This window comes from Ursus americanus, chromosome 2, assembly GCF_024610735.1.
Source record: "Ursus americanus isolate L20-20 chromosome 2, mUrsAme1.1.p, whole genome shotgun sequence".
NCBI classification, from domain to species: Eukaryota; Metazoa; Chordata; class Mammalia; order Carnivora; family Ursidae; genus Ursus; species Ursus americanus.
The window spans coordinates 42230098-42248303 of record NC_142128.1 but is presented as its reverse complement, the minus strand read 5'-3'; the positions used below and the strand labels follow the sequence as shown (position 1 = coordinate 42248303).

Sequence of the window (18206 nt, the reverse complement as noted above, 5' to 3'; positions counted from 1 at the left end):
CAGGACCCTATCCCTATCCTACGCTCAGGGCCCACGGACGAAGGCTGTCAGGTACGTGATGGCTGGAGGAAGGGAGGGAGGGAGGAACGCCAGGCCCTCCTTCAGGCTCTGCCTCTCTGAGGGACTTGTGCCATAGGGATAGCCCTGCAGGGGGAGGGCTCGGCTTACACCAAAGCCTCTCCCCACCAGCCACCAGAGGACCCAGATGTGTCCCTGAAGTGCTCCGGGGCCTCAGCTCATCTCCCCCAGAGCAGGGGTGAGGCTGGGCAGCAGTGAGTGTGAGGATGCAGGTGACCACGTGAGGTCTGTGTGTGTGTGTGTGTGTGTGTGTGTGTGTGTGTGTGTGTCTGCCTCTCGGAACACACGGTGACGCCCATCGACAAAGACAGACACCACAGCAGCCAGGGATAGAAACAACTAGTGTATTGATTTGGGGAGGAGAGAAGGGGTGCAGATGGGAAATGGGGAGGCAAGGGGCTCTTTAGTGTTTGCCAAAACCACTGACACACACCCTCTAACCCTTCTCACCTTCCTCCTCTGGGATGGGGCCACAGCCAGCTCCCACCCTTTCTAGTACCCTCCTTCTCCCTCCTCCCCTGCACCCACTTCACCTTAACCTCTAGTAACTGGGCAGAGCCCACTCTTCCAGCTTCCAGGTGAGGCAGGCTCAAAGAACCTTTCTCCCCCTTCTCCCACCGCATTCCCATCTCTTGTCTAAATACAATACAGAAAAGCAAGTGTAGCTGGTACTGGGCAGCACAAGTCACCCCGGGGCTGGGGGCAGGGGTGGGGCTGGGGGGCGGGGCAGGCACAGGAGCCTCAGCCAGGTGTAGTGGAACGATGGGGGGGCCCGGCCAGGGGCCTGGCTCAAGCCTCCTCCCTCGGAGGCTGGCAGAGAAGACTCCACACCTGCCTCTCAGGCACCATGTTCGTGGGGTCCCCGGGGTGGGGTCAGCAGGCAGGGCAGAGAAGCAGAAACTAGGCTCTGTAAAAGCATCCCTTTCCCTTGGCTTCTGAAAGAAGCCCTCTTTGGTTTAAGGCAGATATGCGGTGGGGAAAAGCAAGGGGAGATTGACATAGATGCTTTTTTTTTTTTTTGCTTGTGTTTTTCTTCAGTATAAAACCACTGTAGAAAATAACTTCTCTTAGAAAAAAAAAAACAAAACATAGAAGAAAAAACCAAAGGGGTATTTTCTTTGGCTTCAAGCCCCCTCCCACGAGGTGCAGGGCGGGGGTAGGCATGAGGTGAGGAGGAAGCAGGCGGCCTCCACCCTCACCCGGCCTGGCAGGTCCCAGATTACATGATGCTGCAGTTCTGGGGGCCCTGAGAGAGAGGAGAGAGGGGAGAGAGAGAGATGTGAGCGGCGGCTTGGGACCCATGGCCCTCCCTGGACCCCAGCCCTGCCCCTGCCCTCTAGTCTGGGGCTCAGACAGGAGGGGCAGGACGCAGGAGCCGACAGACCGTCTAGGACCTGGGGCTGAGGGGAGGAGGCTCCCACTCCCCCGGGCTGCGGAAGAGAAGGCCTCCCCCCCCACAGGGCCCGCCCCCTTGTCCTAACCCTCAAGGACCAGCATCCTCTCCTAGCGGCTGTGGAGGCAAAGCGCTGACGACTCACCTGGGTGCGGGGGCTGGAGTTGCCCAGGAGGTAGGAGCGGGTGACCAGGCTGTCCCCGAAGCCGCCACCCCCACTGCCCCCCACACTGCGGTAGCTGCGGGTGACCGTGACACTGGAGGCAGAAGAGCCAGAGGAGATGGATCCGGCCACCTGGGCTCCCGAGCTGCCGGCGGAAGCCTTGTCTGCAGGCTGCCCGCACGTCCCGCACAGCACGGTGCGGGAGCGCAGGTTGTACTCAGCGGGGTCCCCCGAGCTGCTGCAGTGGGAGCCCTGAGGAGGAAGACAAGGCTCAGGCGGGACACGGTGAGTCCGGGACTGCACGCTCAGGCCCAGCACCCGGCTCTGCGCTCCTGCACACACCACCGGGCAGGGAGGCGGGTTCTGTGCTCCGAACCGGACCGGAGGGAGGGCCCCGGCTGGGAGGAGGGGACGATGTGGCAGGGCAGAGGGTCAGGAAGACTCGGGGACAGGGAACTGGAGCTGTGGCTGGACTCCGTCCCAGCCACTCGAAGCTTAAGAGGGAGAGGAGAGCGAGCAAGCTTGTAGGGCAGCAGGCATGCAAAATTAATGGGGCGCGGGAGATGTGAAGAGAACGTTCTTGCAGGAAGAAAGGGGAGAAATGAGAGCCCGGCATGCAACAGGAATGGGGAAGAGAAAGGAAATGAGTGCGACAGGAGTGGGGGGAGAGAAGCAGGGCCGGGCGCCCCACATCTGTCCTCCCGTCCCCTTCCCGGCAGACAAATCATCCAGACCCTGTCCGCTGCTCCCACGGGAATATCCCGCGGCATCAGAAGTTCCCACTCCCGTCCTTACCAGCCGAGGGGACCCAGACACCTGGGCTCCCTGTTCAAGGTACGGGGGGAGAGAAGAAAAGCCAGGGCAGCGCGTGAAGTTCCAAAACATTCTTTAATGAAAAGATTTTTGGCAAGGGGAGGCCTGGCTGGGTGCCCCAGAGCGGGCTCGGCCTCAGCCTCAGCGGCGGCTGCCACTCACATGGTGGTGATGGAGCAGGTCGTCTCCATCCTCATCCTCGTCGTCCTCGACCACTGTCACCGAGCGCACCAGCTTGCGCATGGCCACCTCCTGCCGGGGACAGGGGACAGGGCCCAGGGGTTAAGGGGTCGGAGCAGCTGCACTCACAGTGACCACCTGTGGTCTGCCCTCCGTGCAGCCCATGCTGTCCTCCTCAGCGCCGGAGCGGGGGGCTTTCCTTCCCCAGAGACACCATCAGGCTCCCTGGGTAGGAGTATGCTTCTGCCCTTAACGATCCCCGCTGCCTACCCCCCCACACCCCTGTGCTGCAGGGGCGGGCATCTCTGGGTTTGACCACTGGGTGGAGAGTCTGGGGCCCGGGGCTGCACCAGAGGGAGTTAGGACAGAGTGGCCGGGGGAACTGGCTCCCTGGGGCTGGGTGCTGCCAGCTCCAGTCTGGCCCCAGGGGAGTCCCGTCCAGCCAGAGGCCAGCCCGCAGCATACTCACTTCCCCAGTGGAGTTGATGAGAGCCGTGCGCAGGCTGTTCCCGCAGCCCCAGGTGTTCTGTGCCTTCCACACCAGGTCGGTAGGGGGGCTATGGGTGGCCCCGGCTCCAGCAGCCCAGATCTGGGGAGGCAGGATTAGAGAAGGGTGCTCAGTCCAGTGCGCCCATCTCAGGCCAACCCCTCCCCACCCAAGGCCACCCCAGGGTCCCGTCTTGGGGACCCAGCCACTCACCGTCACCACCTGCCCAGCCTTCAGGGTGAACTTTGGTGGGAAGCGGTAGGTCAGCAAGGGGTCATCTCCATTCTGGCGCTTGATCTGCCAGTTGCCCATGGACTGGTCCTGCCGGGAAGGAAGGGAAGGGGAAGGTGGGGAGGGTCGTTGAGGCTCCCCGGGCCATCTTGCTCACGGGCCTGGCCAGGGCCCCATCAGGGAGAACAGCCGGCGTCCGTGGACACCCAGGCGGTCCCGGGCATGCTGCGGTTCAGCAGTTAGCCTCTCGCAGCCAGTGGAGGGGCACCCTTCCGTCCCAACGCCATCCCTTCCTGCCGGGTTCTCTCCCTCCCCGGCTGCAGCCCGCGCCCCAGCCCGGGGGCCCACCTCGCTGGACTTGTTGCGCAGCCGCACGAACTTGCCCTCCTCGTCCACCTCCTCCACAGCCACGCGGCCGCTGGTGCGAGCATGCTGGGAGAAGCTGCTGCTGCGGCTCTCGGCCGACTCCAGCTTGCGTTTCTTGGTGATGCTGCCGGTCCCCTGCGTCTGCGAAGAGTGGGAGGAGGCCCGGCCTCGGCTGCGCTGCGAGGTGGGGCTGGGGGACAGGCGCAGCCTGGCGAGGGGACACAGAGGGGCCTCGTCAAGGCGGGCAGCGGGCCAGGGGCGATGCTGGCACCCCTCCCCCCCGGCTCCTCCCCGACCCACCTCTCCTCCTCGCCCTCCAGGAGCTTGCGGTAGGCATGGATCTCCATGTCCAGGGCCAGCTTGATGTCCAGCAGCTCCTGGTACTCGTCCAGCTGCTGCTGCATCCTCGCCCGCATCTCCGCCATCTCCCGCTCCTTCTCGGCCAGCAGCCGCCGGCTGGTGTCGCGCTCACGGGCCAGCGAGTCCTCCAGGTCTCGCAGCTTCGCCTCCTTGGCCGCCAGCTGGGCGAGGGAGCCAGGGTCAGGTGAGATCCCGGGGCCCGGGACGGAGGGGCAAGCCGTGCCCCCACGGCCCTCCCCCGGCTCTCTGGCCGCACCAGAGCCTGCCAGGGGCCCTCGCGTGGGCGGCGGTGGCCCGGAAGCCTTGCCCTATCTAACTGAAATCTCTGGTTCCGAGGCTGGAACCTGCTTCCTCGGGCCATGAACGCACAGCCGGCCAGAACATGGAGCCTCGCGGAGGGTAAGAAGGGCCTCCCTTTTCAAACGGGAAAACCAATGCCCTGAGGACCAAAGGTCATGCAGGCCAGGGGACAGCCGGTCCTGGCCCAGCAGCCAGGTCACCTGACTCTGAATCCTCGGCTCCACACTCAGTCTGTGGTGCCGGGCGCGTGTTCCGCGTCCCTCACCCATCCCCTCCCGTCCTCAGACTTCCCTGGCTGGTGGAGGGGCGGGCGGGGGCAGCACCTGCTTCTGCAGCTGGCTGAGCTGGGCCGAGAGGCTGTCAATGCGGATGCGGGACTGCTGCAGCTCCTCGTGCGCGGCCCCCACCAGGTTGCTGTTCCTCTCAGCTGACTGCCGGGCGTTGTCCAGCTTGGGGGGAGAGCACAGGGTTAGGACGCCTGGAGCTCCCGCGCCCAGGGTGGGCAGAGGCGGCCACGGAGCAGGGTGGGGTGGGGGAGGGCCAAGCACCTTGGCAGAGTAGGTCTTCTCCAGCTCCTTCTTGTACTGCTCCACCTGGTCCTCGTGCTGGGCCCGCAGCTCCTGCAGGGCGTCCGCCAGCCGGCTCTCAAACTCACGCTGCTTCCCGTTATCGATCTCCACCAGCCGGGTCTCGTGGCGGCGCTTGGTCTCGCGCAGCTCCTGGGAGGGACACGGAGCCAGGATCAGAACTAGTCCTTGGGGGGTGAGGCCCAGGTGGCCAAGCCCCCTGCCCAATCGTATGCCCGAGCGGAGCCTCTGTCACCCCCATTTACCTGGGGGCTGGGGGCTGGACACCCCCCTCTCCACACCCACTAGTACAAGGCAGTCGGGCGGGAAGGCCTGCCCCCAGCACAGCCCCAGCCCCGCTCCTCTGGCCCGCAGAGCACCGTCCCCACCTCGCTGTAGATGTTCTTCTGGAAGTCCAGCTCCTCCTTCAGGGTCTGCAGCCTGTTCTCGGCGTCCACCCGCCGCAGCATCTCGTCCTGGAGCTGCTTCTTGGCCTCACCCAGAGCTGCCTCGAGCTGGAAGGAAGGGGGCAGAGGTCAGGGAGAGGGGCCATAGGGATTCAGAGCTGCGAGGAAGCCAAGAGTGTCTGTGTCCAGCACACTCCTTTACGTGCAGAGACAGGTCCGGGGGACTGAGTGCCTCGGCTGTCACTGAGGTCACGGTGTCTCTGCACTCACAGAGACTGCCCTGGCCGGGTCCTGCCTCCATCTCCGGCACGACACGCCGAGTGCTCTGAAGCAGGTGTGTCCAAAGCACAGAGGAACACAGGCAAGAAACCAGAGTGCCTGGGGTGGGGGGTGCTGCCGTGACTGTGGGGCGGGGAAGAAGAGCCTGTGCGAAGGCCCGGGGGTGGGAAGGCACACTGTGGCCCGCAGCGTCCTCAGGAGGATCAGTCCTGCCAGATCCGGCAGGCGGGCTCAGGGGTGGTGACATGGGAGAGGGGCCGTGCGGGAGGGCAGGGGCCGACCAGGAAGAGCTGCTCCCTGTCTGCCACAGAAACATCTCTGCAGTTGGAACAGCATAGCACCTTTCCTGGATTTTGGTCTCCGAAAGCCCCGCTGGCCAGTGCAACTGGGAAGGGCTGGGGTCAGGGTGGAGCTGGAGGCGGGAGGCCTGGAGGGGAACGGCCCAGCCCAGGCTTTGCCCTCAGCCCGCAGGACTCTCCCATCTGTCTGTCTGTCCCGCACACTGCGGTGGCAGGGCCTGGGAGGGGACAGAGCCCATGATGGGAGCTGGGCCACCAACGCTAGTCGTGACCCTGCTCTGAGCAGAGGAGGCTGTGGAATTGGGAGCAAGCCAGCTTCCTGGATTCTGTCCCTAGCCCAGGACAGGAGATGGGAGGACAGGAGGGATGGCGAAGAGTTTGAAAGCAGACACGACCATACGTGCGTCCGGTTTATGATTAACCCCTCACTCCCGACTCAGGTTCTGTCTTCCAGAGGGACCACGGCTCTCCGACAGCACAGCCAAACCAGGAGGGACTGGGGCCAGGCACGGCTCTTTGCAAAGTTACGTGGAAGTGGCTGTGGGCTATTTTATTTATGAACATAAGCTCTGCACCCTCCGCGGGGCTCCACCTCACGACCCCGAGATGAAGAGTTGCACGTTCTACCACTGAGCCGCCGGGCGCCAGGCGGTGGACTAACCACCCCCCCAGGCTAGACGCGGGGGAGCAGAGGAGGCTGTGGTACGGGGGGCACGGGCCTCGATGCCGCGTCCCTGGGACGGGACACACGGCTACCTCGGAGAGTAACTGGGCTGAAAGGCTGAGTAGGGAGGCCTGCACTTGTCCAGGGCAGGCAGGGTCATGGCGGCCAGAGGGCGGCCTCACCTTGGCCACCTGGCCCCGCAGGTCATGGAGCTCGCCCTCCAGCGTGCGCTTCTCGCTGAGCGCAGTGCTCAGCGCTGCCTCCTTGGAGTTGAGCAGAGCCTCCAGGTCCTTGAGCCGGGCCTGGGCGGCCATCAAGTCGCCCTCCTTCTTGGTATTGCTAAGGAAGCAAGGGAAGACTGGGTTTAGGGGGAGGAGTCTGTGTCCCCAGGGAGAACCGGCCCCCCCAGGAGGAGCCAGAAGTCACCTCCGACGAGGCCAGGCCAGCCCAGCCCAGCTGCGGGCCAGGCTTGCTTGTCCCCCAAAGTGCCAGGAGAGGGCGTCCTCGCTCTGGGTTTGTTTGCATCTGCCTGCCCCTGGGGCTGGACTCGCACTTCTCCCAAGGTCCCCCAAACCCCCTTCCTGCTTCTCCACCCTTCCCATGACTCAGTGCTCAGGAACGTGCCTGGGGCCAAACGCAAAGAGCAATCCCACGAGACGAACACTTTTCCCTCTCTCTCCTCCCATTCCTTCCCCAAGAGACAGGGCCACCTTTGTCTGCTGCCCCTTACCACACAGGGCCTTAACCTTCTCCGACTCCACCTACCCTCCATTCAGCCAGGCCTCCCTCCCTGCAGGGGCCCAGACAGCCAGGCTCCCAGCCCTGGGTCCATGCCTCCCTACCAGTTTGAGCCACAAAGATACTGGACACCTCTCCTAGCCCTTTTTACACACACCGGAGATAGTCTGGTTAAACCTCAGGGAGCAGGACAGCTAGGTGTGGTACTGACCCTTCCGCTTCTCAGACCCAGGCTCGGTCCCCTGATCCGGGCCAAATCCAAGGGTTCCAGCAGCCCTCCCTCCAGGCCTTATCAGAGCTTGAGAGAATGCCAAACCCTACCCTTCGGCCGCAAGCCTCAGCATCTGGCTGCACGTGTGGCCCCTGGGTCTAGGGCCCATCTGGGCTCCAGCCTTGAACCTCCCTCCTCCATAAGCTGGGTAAAGCTTTAGCCAAATAACCAATTAAACGGGACTTGCCTCTGCCACCTCCCTCCCTTTCTGGGCCCCCAATTATTTTTGCTAGACAGTGAACTAGAGATGTAGAGGGATCCAAACCTCTGGGAAACCCAAGAACTTTCCAGATGTGATGATCCCTTCAGCAATATCTGGTGAGAAAAAGCAGCAGCCCCAGGGAGTGGAGGGAAAGAGCGCCGGGCCTGGCCCAGCTGCCACCAGCTGCCACGTAACCCGTGAGCCCTGAGCACGAGCCGTGAGCCCTGAGCACGAGCCGCACAACAGGAGGGGAGAAGGAAAACCAAACGGGGGGCTGTTCTGTCGTGGCCCTGCCAACATTTTTCTCCTCCACAAAAGCCATCCACTCCAAGACGCCCAGCGGTTCCCCGTGAGGCCGCAGGAGCCCTGAGAGCTCTGCAGGAGGCGGCCCAGACAGGCGGCCTTCTCCTGCCACCGGCTCAGGACTTTCCAAATAGTCACTGGTCTCCAGCAGGGCCCCACCAGGAGGGGGACACGGTGACACCCAGCTTGGGGGGAGGACACGAAGACCTGGAGGGGCGCCCCCCCCCCCGCAGGCTTGCTTGTCTGGACCACTGGCCACACCTCAGAACAAGCCTTTTGAGGCAGCAGTGTCTGTCTCCCAAGAAAAGAGGCCCTTCCAGAACTGGAGGATGTCTCCCCTCCTCCGTCTCAGCCAGAAAAGCTAAAAATAAAGTCAAAACCCAGCTCAGGTTTTGGCTGCCATCCGGCCCAGCCCCTGGCTGGGAGCACAGCCCCAACTTTCCATGACTTCAGAACTTTTCCGAAGCCGAGCCAGCTGCAGGGGGAGGAACGAAGAAGAACCCGCTGGTAAAGTGAAGCCGCGCGGCCACTGCAAACTCGGGCCCTGGGCGGGCTCCAAGGCGGCAGGGCCGGCCCCTCAGAGGGCCTGTCTCCCCTGCAGGCCCGCGCTGGGCCGCTCTCTGACAGAGAGAACTGGAAGGAGCTCCCCGGGGGGCCAGTGCTGGCCCGCCTCTCACAGACGAGGACCCCGAGGCGCGGAGGCGGCAGGACAGGCCCCGGCAGGCGGTGGTGGCCCAGGGATGGGGTCACAGTCAATCCTGCCGCTGGGGACCCCTCCCTCCCCTGCGCTGCCCTCCTCTGCCTGGGCTGGGGAAGCAGAAGGCCTCCCAAGGGCGCTGGCGGGAAAGCGGGGCTGGGCTGAGCACGGAGGAGTGGCGCCTGCCCCCCGGCCAGTGCAGTCTGTCAGGCTCGGGGCACCCACGGCTGGGGAGACAGTGGTGCTGGGAACAGCGGTAACCCCGTCAACACGACGGCAACCGCTCCCGCGGCCGGTCGTGCAGCAGGCACTGCTCTGCATGCTGGGGCTCGCTCCTCCGTCTGCACAGCCACCCCGCGCACCAGCGCCCTCACCGTGTCACTGAGGACACTGAGGCACAGAGACTCCTGTCCAGGGGCAGGCAGCAAAGCGGCAGCCCTGCCCCTAGGACGGCCTCCAAAGCACCAAGGGGGCTATGTGCCTTTCCCTCCCGGGGCCACAGCAGAAACCACCAGCACGGAGGGCGGGGAGGAGGGCCCTGGTGGTTTCCTCCATCGGGCTGGGGAGCTCCCATCTGTGGGGAAGAAGCCACTATCAGCCACCGCTCATGACTCAGCCCTCAGGAGCTGCGGCCAGGGGGCCACACGCATACCCCAAGAGACAGCTGGGGGCGGCCTGCCCTCTCCCCTGGCTTGCAGGCCTAGTCCTACGCCCCTGCTTGGGGTTTGAAGACCCAGCAGGGACCCCAAGCAGACCCTGGCCGGGTGGTCAGCACCTCAGGAGCCAGGGCCACTAGGGCTGGTGGGGAGCGGCGGGGGGTGGGGTGTGGCGGGAGCTGAGAAGGGTGGGGACGCCCCCCCCCCCCCGCCCCAGCCGGTGACTCATCCCGGGCACACAATACCCGGGCAGAGGTCGGGAAATCCTCTAGCACTCACAGGGGAGACCCTGACTTTGCCCACGTCCTGCCCCAGCCCTCACGTCCAGGTTCCGCAAGCACAGGACAGGCTGCCTCCCAATGGCCTCATGAGGCTAGCGGGCTGGGCATCCTGTTTCTGCCTCTTCCCACAGGGGGCAGATCCCATCTCAGGAGGGAGCGAGTGGGCTGGGGAGGGCAGGGTGCAGGCAGCTGCGGCCCGAGGCTGGGGGTCTGCAGGGCAGACGCTGCAGGTAGCAAAGCCCGGCTCCAGGGCCACTGCGGGCCAGGCCTCAGGGGCAGCAAAGGGGCCAGGTGGGCACCAGGCCAGGTGCAGGGCCACCCACTGAGTCACCCTCCTCAGCCCAGCTCCAGCGCCAGATATGGAAGCCAGGCCGCGCAGGCCTGTTTGGGACCGGTTGCTGGGGGCAACTTCCTAGGCAGAGGGGGAGGCCCTCATTTCCTCTTCCACAAGGCTGAGGAAGACACAGGGGGGACAGAGACCACAGGCCACCCTCAAAATAAGAAGGGGAGGGGAAGATGGCCACGGGGGTCCAAGGAGCTGGCCCAGCCCCGCAGGGGGTTCCCTCCCCGTCCCTTCTGGTCCCTCAGCCTCACCGGCATGCAGAGTTCCCCATGGCTGGGCGACCCCAGGACAGGAGGGGAGGGAGGGAAGAGCAGGGTCTCTGAGCCCTGCAGGGAAGGGCGCCCCCTATGGCAGGGCAGGGCAGGGCAGGGCAGGAAGGGTGTGTGGGCAGCTGGGAGCTCTTCCCTTTCCTCCCAGGACTCCAGACCTGGGCCCAAGCTGACTTCCTGCCAGTGAGGGGTGTCTCCCCTGGCCACCCTTCCCTTTCTTCCGGCAGCTCCTCCCCTGCAATCCGTCCCTCCCTCCCTCTGTCCATCCAAATCCACCCCCACTGGTTGCACAGCCTCAGCCCTGCCCTGGCGCTCTGGTTCCCCCCACGTGCTCCGCTGTTGTTTTTACCTGCTAGTTTACCCTCTGTCCACTTACGTCTGGGCTTTTCCTGTCTGTGCCTGGAATGCCTGCAGCTAGGCGTTCACAGGCCCCAGGCTTCTGGCCGGCCCTCGTCCTGGGCCAACCCCTGCACGTTCACAGGTGGGGAAATAAGGCCTCAACCAGGGAAGGCTTGCCCACGGGGTCACCTGAGGACACTCGCAGCAGACCCGGACAGAGCACCGCAAATGGCAGTGGTGCAACCTGGGGGGGGCGGCTGGGGGGCCCAGAGGGGGGCGCTCAGGCACCCAGGAAGTGAACCTGGGGGGCGCGTCCACCTCAGCTTCCCCGATCCAAGAGTGATGCCGCCCAAATGCACACGCTCCCACAACCACGTGCGAAGCCACGGGCTTGGATGTTCCCCACCCTGAAAAGGAACCGCTACTTGGTTGCCCAGCTGGGCTGCGGGTCGGCCACCACTTTCTGGTTAGGGCACGATGTGGGAAGACGGGACACGTGGGACTCAAGGTACCAGCCCTCGCAGGAAAAAAGAACTGAGTGGGGACAGGTGTTCCCGGCCCTGCCTCACAGCTGGAGAGCCCCGGTGGGCCCCTCAGGGCAGACCCCACCCCGACCTCCCCACACAGGCCCAGGCACGGCTCTGCTTCCACGTGCCACTCTTGGGCGTGACACCACCGCTCCTGCCTGGGGTTGGAGGCCCTCAGATCCCCGTCCAGAGCCGCGGGGGCCCCGGCTGTCCCCTCCTAGACAAAGCCAGGTGGTGACTCCAGGTGGGGGGGGGCGGTAGAGGAGCTGGTGTTGAGAAGAGGGCCGGGAGGCCTGTGGACATGTTCAGACGCAACTCCAGCAGAGGCACTGGGCCTGGCAGGGGGCCAGGCCTGAGTCACAGTTGCTGGGTGTATCAACGTGGCATTGTACCGAGGCAGGAGAAGCCCGCGGCCGGCGGCTGGGCCCCGGGGTCCTGGACAACAGGCAGCCGGCTTCCTGACCAACTGCTCTCTCAAGGTCCCTGCCAACTCTGCTTTCCTTCTCCTTGGCCAGTCTCTCTAGAAGTCACTCCTGCGTTGTCATGGCAATGCAGGGCTGAGGCCTGCGGTCAGACCAAAAGAAGTAGGGGCATGGGAGGGCGGGTAGCCTAGGAAGAGGTAGAATGTCCTGGGGGGAGAGGGAGGGAGGCCACCAGCCAAAGGGAGGGCAATTAGGGGATCCCCACAAGAAGCTGACTCAGAAGTCCCTTCTTCAGGATGTATTAACCCTCCCTCTGGTGGCTTATGCTTATTAACCCCATGAAAGCAAGACTGGGTAGGAGCCACACCCCAGGACCAGCTAAGGAAGTGGGAGGACCTAGGAGTTCTGGTCCCGCTGCATTCCAGCTCCAGCCTAGGGAGGTGGAACTCTCTCTCCGGAGGTGCCAGCCAGAGCTTCGGGAGAAGGGAGGCCTTGGAAAGCCCCATCCCCTCCACCGCCCAGAAACCGGGCCCCTTGATAGGAGACTCTCTAGCTCCTCCGATCCAGCCCTAAAGGGACACGTGTGTTCTGTCCCCTCCACTTGTCCCCCATGCCAGTCCCGCCCTCTCCCTCTTACTGCTACTGGGCAAGAGCACCCACTGTACTTCTTAATAAAAAGCCACCCCAAGCCTTTCCTTCTCCGACCGAGCAAGCTCAGGGTCTCCAGTCCGCTCTCCACTCCGCCCTCTACCGTGACTCAGCTGCTCTGCCGGGCCTGGGATCCCAGCCAGAATTAATCCTGGCTTCCTCTCCCACAAAGGGACAGGGAGCACCCCGCCCTGCCCCCCTCCTTCCCAAAGTCTGTCCCCTTCCAAGACCTCCTCACAGCCCGACCTCAGGTTGGGGGAGCCAAGTGGGCCCAGGAAGGGAAGGGTGGGTAGGCAGCCCAAGGTCAGCAGCACCTCCCGCTGGCTGCAAACCCACGTCTAAGCCTGGCCAGCTCTAAGGTAAGGGCACGGCCTCTCCCAGGGAGTCCCTGCCACCCCAACCCGGGCCAGTGGCACTCAGCCTGTCCTGTAGAACACAGCCCTTCCCACTGTCCTGGAAGGAGACGGTGACAACGAAGTGTCCCTTCTTACTAGCAATAAAAACAAAGCATAAACCAAGAGCGTAATGTCATCATCATCAACTGTTCTCACAAACTCTCTTCGAGAAACAGAGAAGCGTGCCTGCACTTCTCAAGCCACAGCTTGTGGCAAACGTTTCTCTTGAGGACACCATTGGCTATTAAATATATTCACATGAAGTACATTTGATTTAACCTTTATAGCTTGGTATTTCACAGGCCTATTTTCTCACTTTGTGGGTCACTGTGCTACTTTGGAAACTGAGGGAATCTCTGGAGACCTTCTGCTCTAACCCCTTTATTTCATAGCTGGGGAAATTCAGAGAGGGAAGGTGATCGGCTCAAGGTCACACAGCAAGGTAGTGGCAGGACCAAGCCTAGGACTAAGGACATCAAGGCCCAGGGCTGTTTCTCCTACCTCATACTCCCTGTCATTTTGCTGGTGGGCCACTTCGTTAAAGGACAGGAGACCCTGCAACTGCTCTTCAGACATTTCCAAGAATATTAAAGCTTGGCTGGAATCACTTTCAGTACACTGGGGCTCCAGGAGGTAGGAATGGGATGCACTGCCCTAGTGCTAGGCCTCTGAGCCAGACCTGGTAAGGGGCCCAGAGGAGTAAGGCTGGGGGAGGGGGGCAGAGGCACAACTGGGAGGTGAAAGCATCACCGACCAGTTGTTCCCCCAGCTGTCCCTGGCTTCAGCCCCGACACTGAACTACTGAATCCCTCGGCGGACGGCGAGAGGGGGGTTGTAGGGCTGGGGATGATGGGCATATCCTACGCAAGAGTAAGTCTCGGGTCAGAGGCCAGGGGCACTGATCACAGAAAGGCAGTCAGGAGACAAGTAGGAATTCCTGCCTCTTTTTTCTCTCCTGGCCTTGGGCGGTGCTCAGTCGGTGAGTTTACCCACACCTCCGCTGCCTTCGTCAGAACGCAGACTTCAGGGCTGGGGGTGCCAGTGAGAGAGAACACCACGGGCCCCTCATGGAGGATGGGGCCCAGGGTTCCTCAAAGGCCTCCATCCCTGTTTCCTCATATCTCTGCCAAAGGGCACAGCCTCCCTCGGATGCAGGTGCACACCTCCGAGGACAAGTCCCAAGACGGGAATCCCTAGCCTTCCGGAGCTCTGTCTCAGGATCCATGCCTGGTGGGCTCTCGGGTCTTTCCCGGTACAGGGCACAGCAAAGGCTGGGTGTGAGCAGACCCCTGGAGGGCAGCAGAGCTTGCCGGCCACTGCTCCCGGAGGTCTCGGAGCGGGCTCTCCGGACCGGCAGGAGGGAGCCTCAGCCACCACCACCCCGCCCCCATCAGGACCCTCCCACCTGTCCTCTATGCCAGAGAAGTCAGGACCCGTCACCCTCTTGCTGTGTGACACAGGACAAGCCTCTGCACCTCTCTGGCCTTTGCTGTTCCTGCCCCAGTGAGCGCTGGGATGAGCCTGGGCCTCCACTTCCCTGCCCAGCCCCACTGGAAGGCAGACAATACAGGAAGTTGTCAAGCACCCAGCCTCGTCCGGAGGGAAGAGCCGCTTCTGCTTTGTGGGCCCAGGATCTCCCCACTTCTGACTCAGCCTTCCTCCACCACTTCCACATGGGAAGGCGCGGACCTCAGCCCCGCCCTGCAGCCCCGAAACTGGCCTGGGCTCTGGAAGCACCTGCTGCACGCTACCCACCAGGGCCTGACTGCACACTGCCAGCAGAGGGCCTAAGGACGGAGGCAGGAAAGGCTCCCAGGATGCAGTGGGGAGCAGGGGGAGAAGATGCAGGCATTCAGGCCCCCATCCCTCCCTTTAAGACATCTGCTGTCTCCACCCTGTGTCCCGCTGTCTCTTGTAAAGCCACCAGGGTGGAAGGGACGGGGGCGGCATCTGAATCACCCATCCAGCTGTCATGCCTGGGATGGGGCCCAGCCCTAAGCCTGGACCCCAGGGAGGCCTTCCCTGGTGTTTCAGCTCCCTGTTCTCGCCACACTTAGGTGTCCAAATACTTCAGACTCCAGAATAGACAGAATGTGTGTGTGGGTACTGGGGGTTTTGTTTCTGCTTGGAGCCTATAACCCAGCCCAACGAAAGGGTGCCCCAAAGCCTTGGGTGTGGTCAAGGTACCAGGCTGGGCCAGGGATTGCCACGGGATCTTACACACAGCTCTGCATCCCAACCAGACGCCTGGCCCTGAACTCTGAGCTCTAATTAAACATTAAACCAGACAACACCTTCTCTCTAGGCTTTAGTGGGAGGAGTTAGGACATTGCCTTTCTTCCTCTCCCAAACTCTTCATTCTACTCTTCTCGGCTTTGCCCTGGGCACAGCAGACACAAACAGCTGCAACAAATCCTGGCTCCTCCCACTGGGGACAGAGAAGGGACAGCACCCCAGTTGGAGCCCCCTTTGTCTCCACCTGCCTCCCAACAGCCTGAGACCCAGGTGTGCAAACCCACCCCCCTCTCCCGGAAGCCCAGCCTCCCCAGCCAGGATCAGAGGGGGAGAAGAAAGGCTAAATATAACCAGTGCACACACCGCCCCCGCCCCTGCCCCACGTGCGCACACCCGCCTGGCGGCCCGGGCCTGGACAGCTGCACAGGGAGCCACAGGAGACGGCCTGGCGTGGCTGGGGTAGCAAGGGATGGCAGCCTCGACTCATGCTGTTTCCCGATCAATGTCCTCCCCACAGCAAGACCTGCTGAGAATGCCCTTCACAGGCACCGACAGTGGCGGACTAATTTAGCGCACTAATTCTCTGGCCACCCCCCCCCTTGCCTCCCGTCTGTCCCGCTAGCTCAGTTGTTCATATCACTACTGCAAAAAGACAGGAGTGATCGCTGTCAACAGTCCCCCCAAAAAGTCAACCTGTCTGTGTCCACCTACACTTCAGGGAGAGATGGACCCACCACGCCCACTGGGCCAGGGGCCCAGAGGGGCAGAAAGCACTGCATACAGAGAGCCTCTGCGCAGAGCAGGAGTTTGGAGAAGAGGATTGAAAGGCAGGGAAAGGGTAAATCAAGTTGTGGGACCCCCACGCCAGGGATCTCAAGCACCTTCAGTGCTCCTTGGATTGGGTGTTCACAGAGAAAAGGGGAACAGAGAAGAGGAAAACAAATTCTTACGGGCTAGGAAAAGTGGGCCTAAACTTCCAGGCTCCAAAGGCCTTTTTAGAAAAGAGGGTGGAGTCAAGAAGGGTGGGGTAGGGTGGGGCAGGGATGGGTGAGGTAGGAGTGGCTTGAAGCGCCCAACGGCTGGATTTCAAAAATGTCACTGTATTCCAGCAGTTTCATAAGGCAAAGATCAAAACCCGTCAGTGGCTGAGTGGATGGGGCGCAGCAAAGACGGCCGGGAAATGAAAGTGGCTCACCCCAGGTAGAAAGGCAGGGAGGAGGAGAGCCCCCAACATCAGAGACACCAGGCAGAGGGCCAAGGGGGGTGCACCAGACTTGGGCATAACACACTTCCTGAGCCGGGAGCCGGAGCCTCAGCCTCTGCCCTCTGTCTCCCTCCCTCTCCTACATTCCTGGGCCAAGCAGGCCAAGGGCTGTGGGAGCTGCGGGGGAGCCGTGCTCCTGGAGCTCTTGGGAGGGCCTGTCAGAGCCCAGGGAAGGTCCCAGACCTGCAGGGAGTGGGGGAGAGCTTCCCAACTCTTCGAACCCCGGAAAGAGTTGTGCCCAGGGGGTCACCTCCATGTCCCTGCCTGGCTAACCTCTCTCCAGCACCACTGGACATCTGCCAGCATGGATGCCCTGTCTTTACGGGCATCATGTGTCCAGAGACAGGCTGGGCACAGTTGGCACAGTGCCAAGCCAGTCAAGAAAGTTCTAACAGGACCCTTTCACCCACTCTAGTGTGTCCTGAGTGCCCAGATGTCTTAGACCTGCCCGCGCCTGCTGTTCTTTGCGCAAGCCCCTGCCCCTGGCTCCAAAGGGCCGGCAACCCCCACCCACCCTGAGTGTGGGCCTGCCATCAGCCCTGAGCTGGCCCTGGTCCCCCACCATTCCCTATACACACCACCCCCTGCCAGAGACCCCCCCCCTTCTCTGTCCTGTCTTGACAATTTCCCTTGGCACTGCCAGTCACCCGCTGGGGCGGTTCCAGGGAGGGAGGGGACTATAAGGCCAAGTTATCCGCCGGCCCGCTGGAGTCGAACTGGGGCGACGGCCCGCCCACCCTCTCCGCTCCCGCCCCGTGCCGCCACCTGGGCGCACTCACCGCGCTTTGAGCTCCTTGAACTCCTCGCGCACTTTGCTCAGCTCCAGCTGCAGCCGGGCGCGCTCCTTGGCCACCGAGTCGAGGGTCTTGCGGGCATCCCCGAGCTCGGCCTCGTAGGCGGCCTTGATCCCGGACACCTCGCGGCTAACCACCTCCTCGGACTCGGTGATGCGAAGGCGCAGCCCCGCGTTCTCCGTCTCCAGCGAGCGCACTCGGTCGATGTAGACCGCCAGGCGGTCATTGAGCTCCTGCAGGTCCTCCTTCTCCTGCAGCCGGGTGATGCGGGTGGGCGACAGCGGGGTGGAGCTGGCCTGCGCCCCGCTGCGGGTGGCGCGCCGCTGGGACGGGGTCTCCATGGCCGGCAGGGTGGCAACGCTGCCCGCAGGGCAGAGGTCCCGGGAAGGACGCGGGGCTCGGGCCGAAGGACAGAGACTGCTCGGGGTCGGAGCGCGCGGGCCGGCTGGCTCTCGGCGGGCTCCTGGCAGGCGTGGGGTCTGGGCCGGGCGCTGTCGGACCTCGGGATCTGGGGGCGCTGCTGTGGCTGCGGCGCTCCCGCGGACACTCTGAGTCACCGACGCCGGGCAGAGGCTCTAATAGGTCTAGGGAGTGGGAGGAGGGGCCGCCGCTCTTAAAGGGGCCGCGGCACACCCGCAGCGGGAGGTGAGGGGGCGGCGAGGAGGGGCGAGGACCGCGGGGCGGCGGCGGCGGAGTGGGGCTCCACCCTGTCCCGCGCACCCGCTCGGCCTGGGGCTTCTAGCGTCTGGATTCTGGCTGCTCGAGGGCTCCCAGTCGCAAGCTTGCCCCCACTGGCTCAGGCCCTCCTGGATAGAGGGCCGAGCCAAAGGGTGAGAGTGGGTGGGCAAAGGGCAGGAGGAAGAGGGAAAGCGGGTGTAAGGCCCGGGAGGGCGCCAGGCAGGCAGATCCAGGAATGGTGGGGGAGGGCTGAGACTGATGCCCATCAGGGTGACTCACTCTTCTTCCAGCGCTGGCTCCCCCTTTCCTCCCCATAGTAATAGTGAGTCACCCCTACCCCCCTGCACATGTGGGCAGCCCATTCAAAGCAGCATCTCAGTGCCAGGGTGGGGTGGGGAAGGAATGCCTGGGTTCCCTGGGGAGCCCGGCTGCAGGGAAGTCCTGGATCCTGAGTTCCTTTAACCCTCAACTTTGGGGCAGGGACCAGAAGTTTAGGGCCCCTCCTTTCCTGTCTTCTGCCCCAAATTCGCCCTTCAAAACCAAGCATGGGGTCTTAGA

The 18206-nt window shown here is 63.2% G+C and overlaps 1 protein-coding gene across 1 annotated transcript; it reads right to left on the bottom strand.

Annotated features, from left to right (window-relative positions):
* Positions 1-408: 408 nt before the first annotated feature.
* LMNA (lamin A/C) lies at positions 409-17546 on the bottom strand. The gene is made up of 12 exons (XM_045784137.2): positions 16956-17546; positions 6769-6925; positions 5327-5452; positions 4920-5090; positions 4695-4820; positions 4012-4232; positions 3694-3919; positions 3328-3435; positions 3097-3216; positions 2610-2699; positions 1617-1886; positions 409-1324 (listed from the first exon to the last, which is right to left on the bottom strand). Exons 1-12 carry the CDS (start codon positions 17309-17311, stop codon positions 1298-1300), a joined length of 1998 nt encoding a protein of 665 aa, XP_045640093.1. The 5' UTR covers positions 17312-17546; the 3' UTR covers positions 409-1297.
* Between the last annotated feature and the right edge of the window lie 660 nt (positions 17547-18206).

Excerpts from the sequence above, each read along its gene's own strand:
- LMNA (XM_045784137.2), bottom strand. The coding sequence starts at position 17,311 with ATGGAGACCCCGTCCCAGCGGCGCGCCACCCGCAGCGGGGCGCAGGCC. Across the intron at positions 4,233-4,694 it reads TCAGCCAGCTGCAGAAGCAG|CTGGCGGCCAAGGAGGCGAA; the intron begins GTGCTGCCCCCG and ends TCCCTCGCCCAG. Across the intron at positions 3,920-4,011 it reads CTGGAGGGCGAGGAGGAGAG|GCTGCGCCTGTCCCCCAGCC; the intron begins GTGGGTCGGGGA and ends TCCCCTCGCCAG.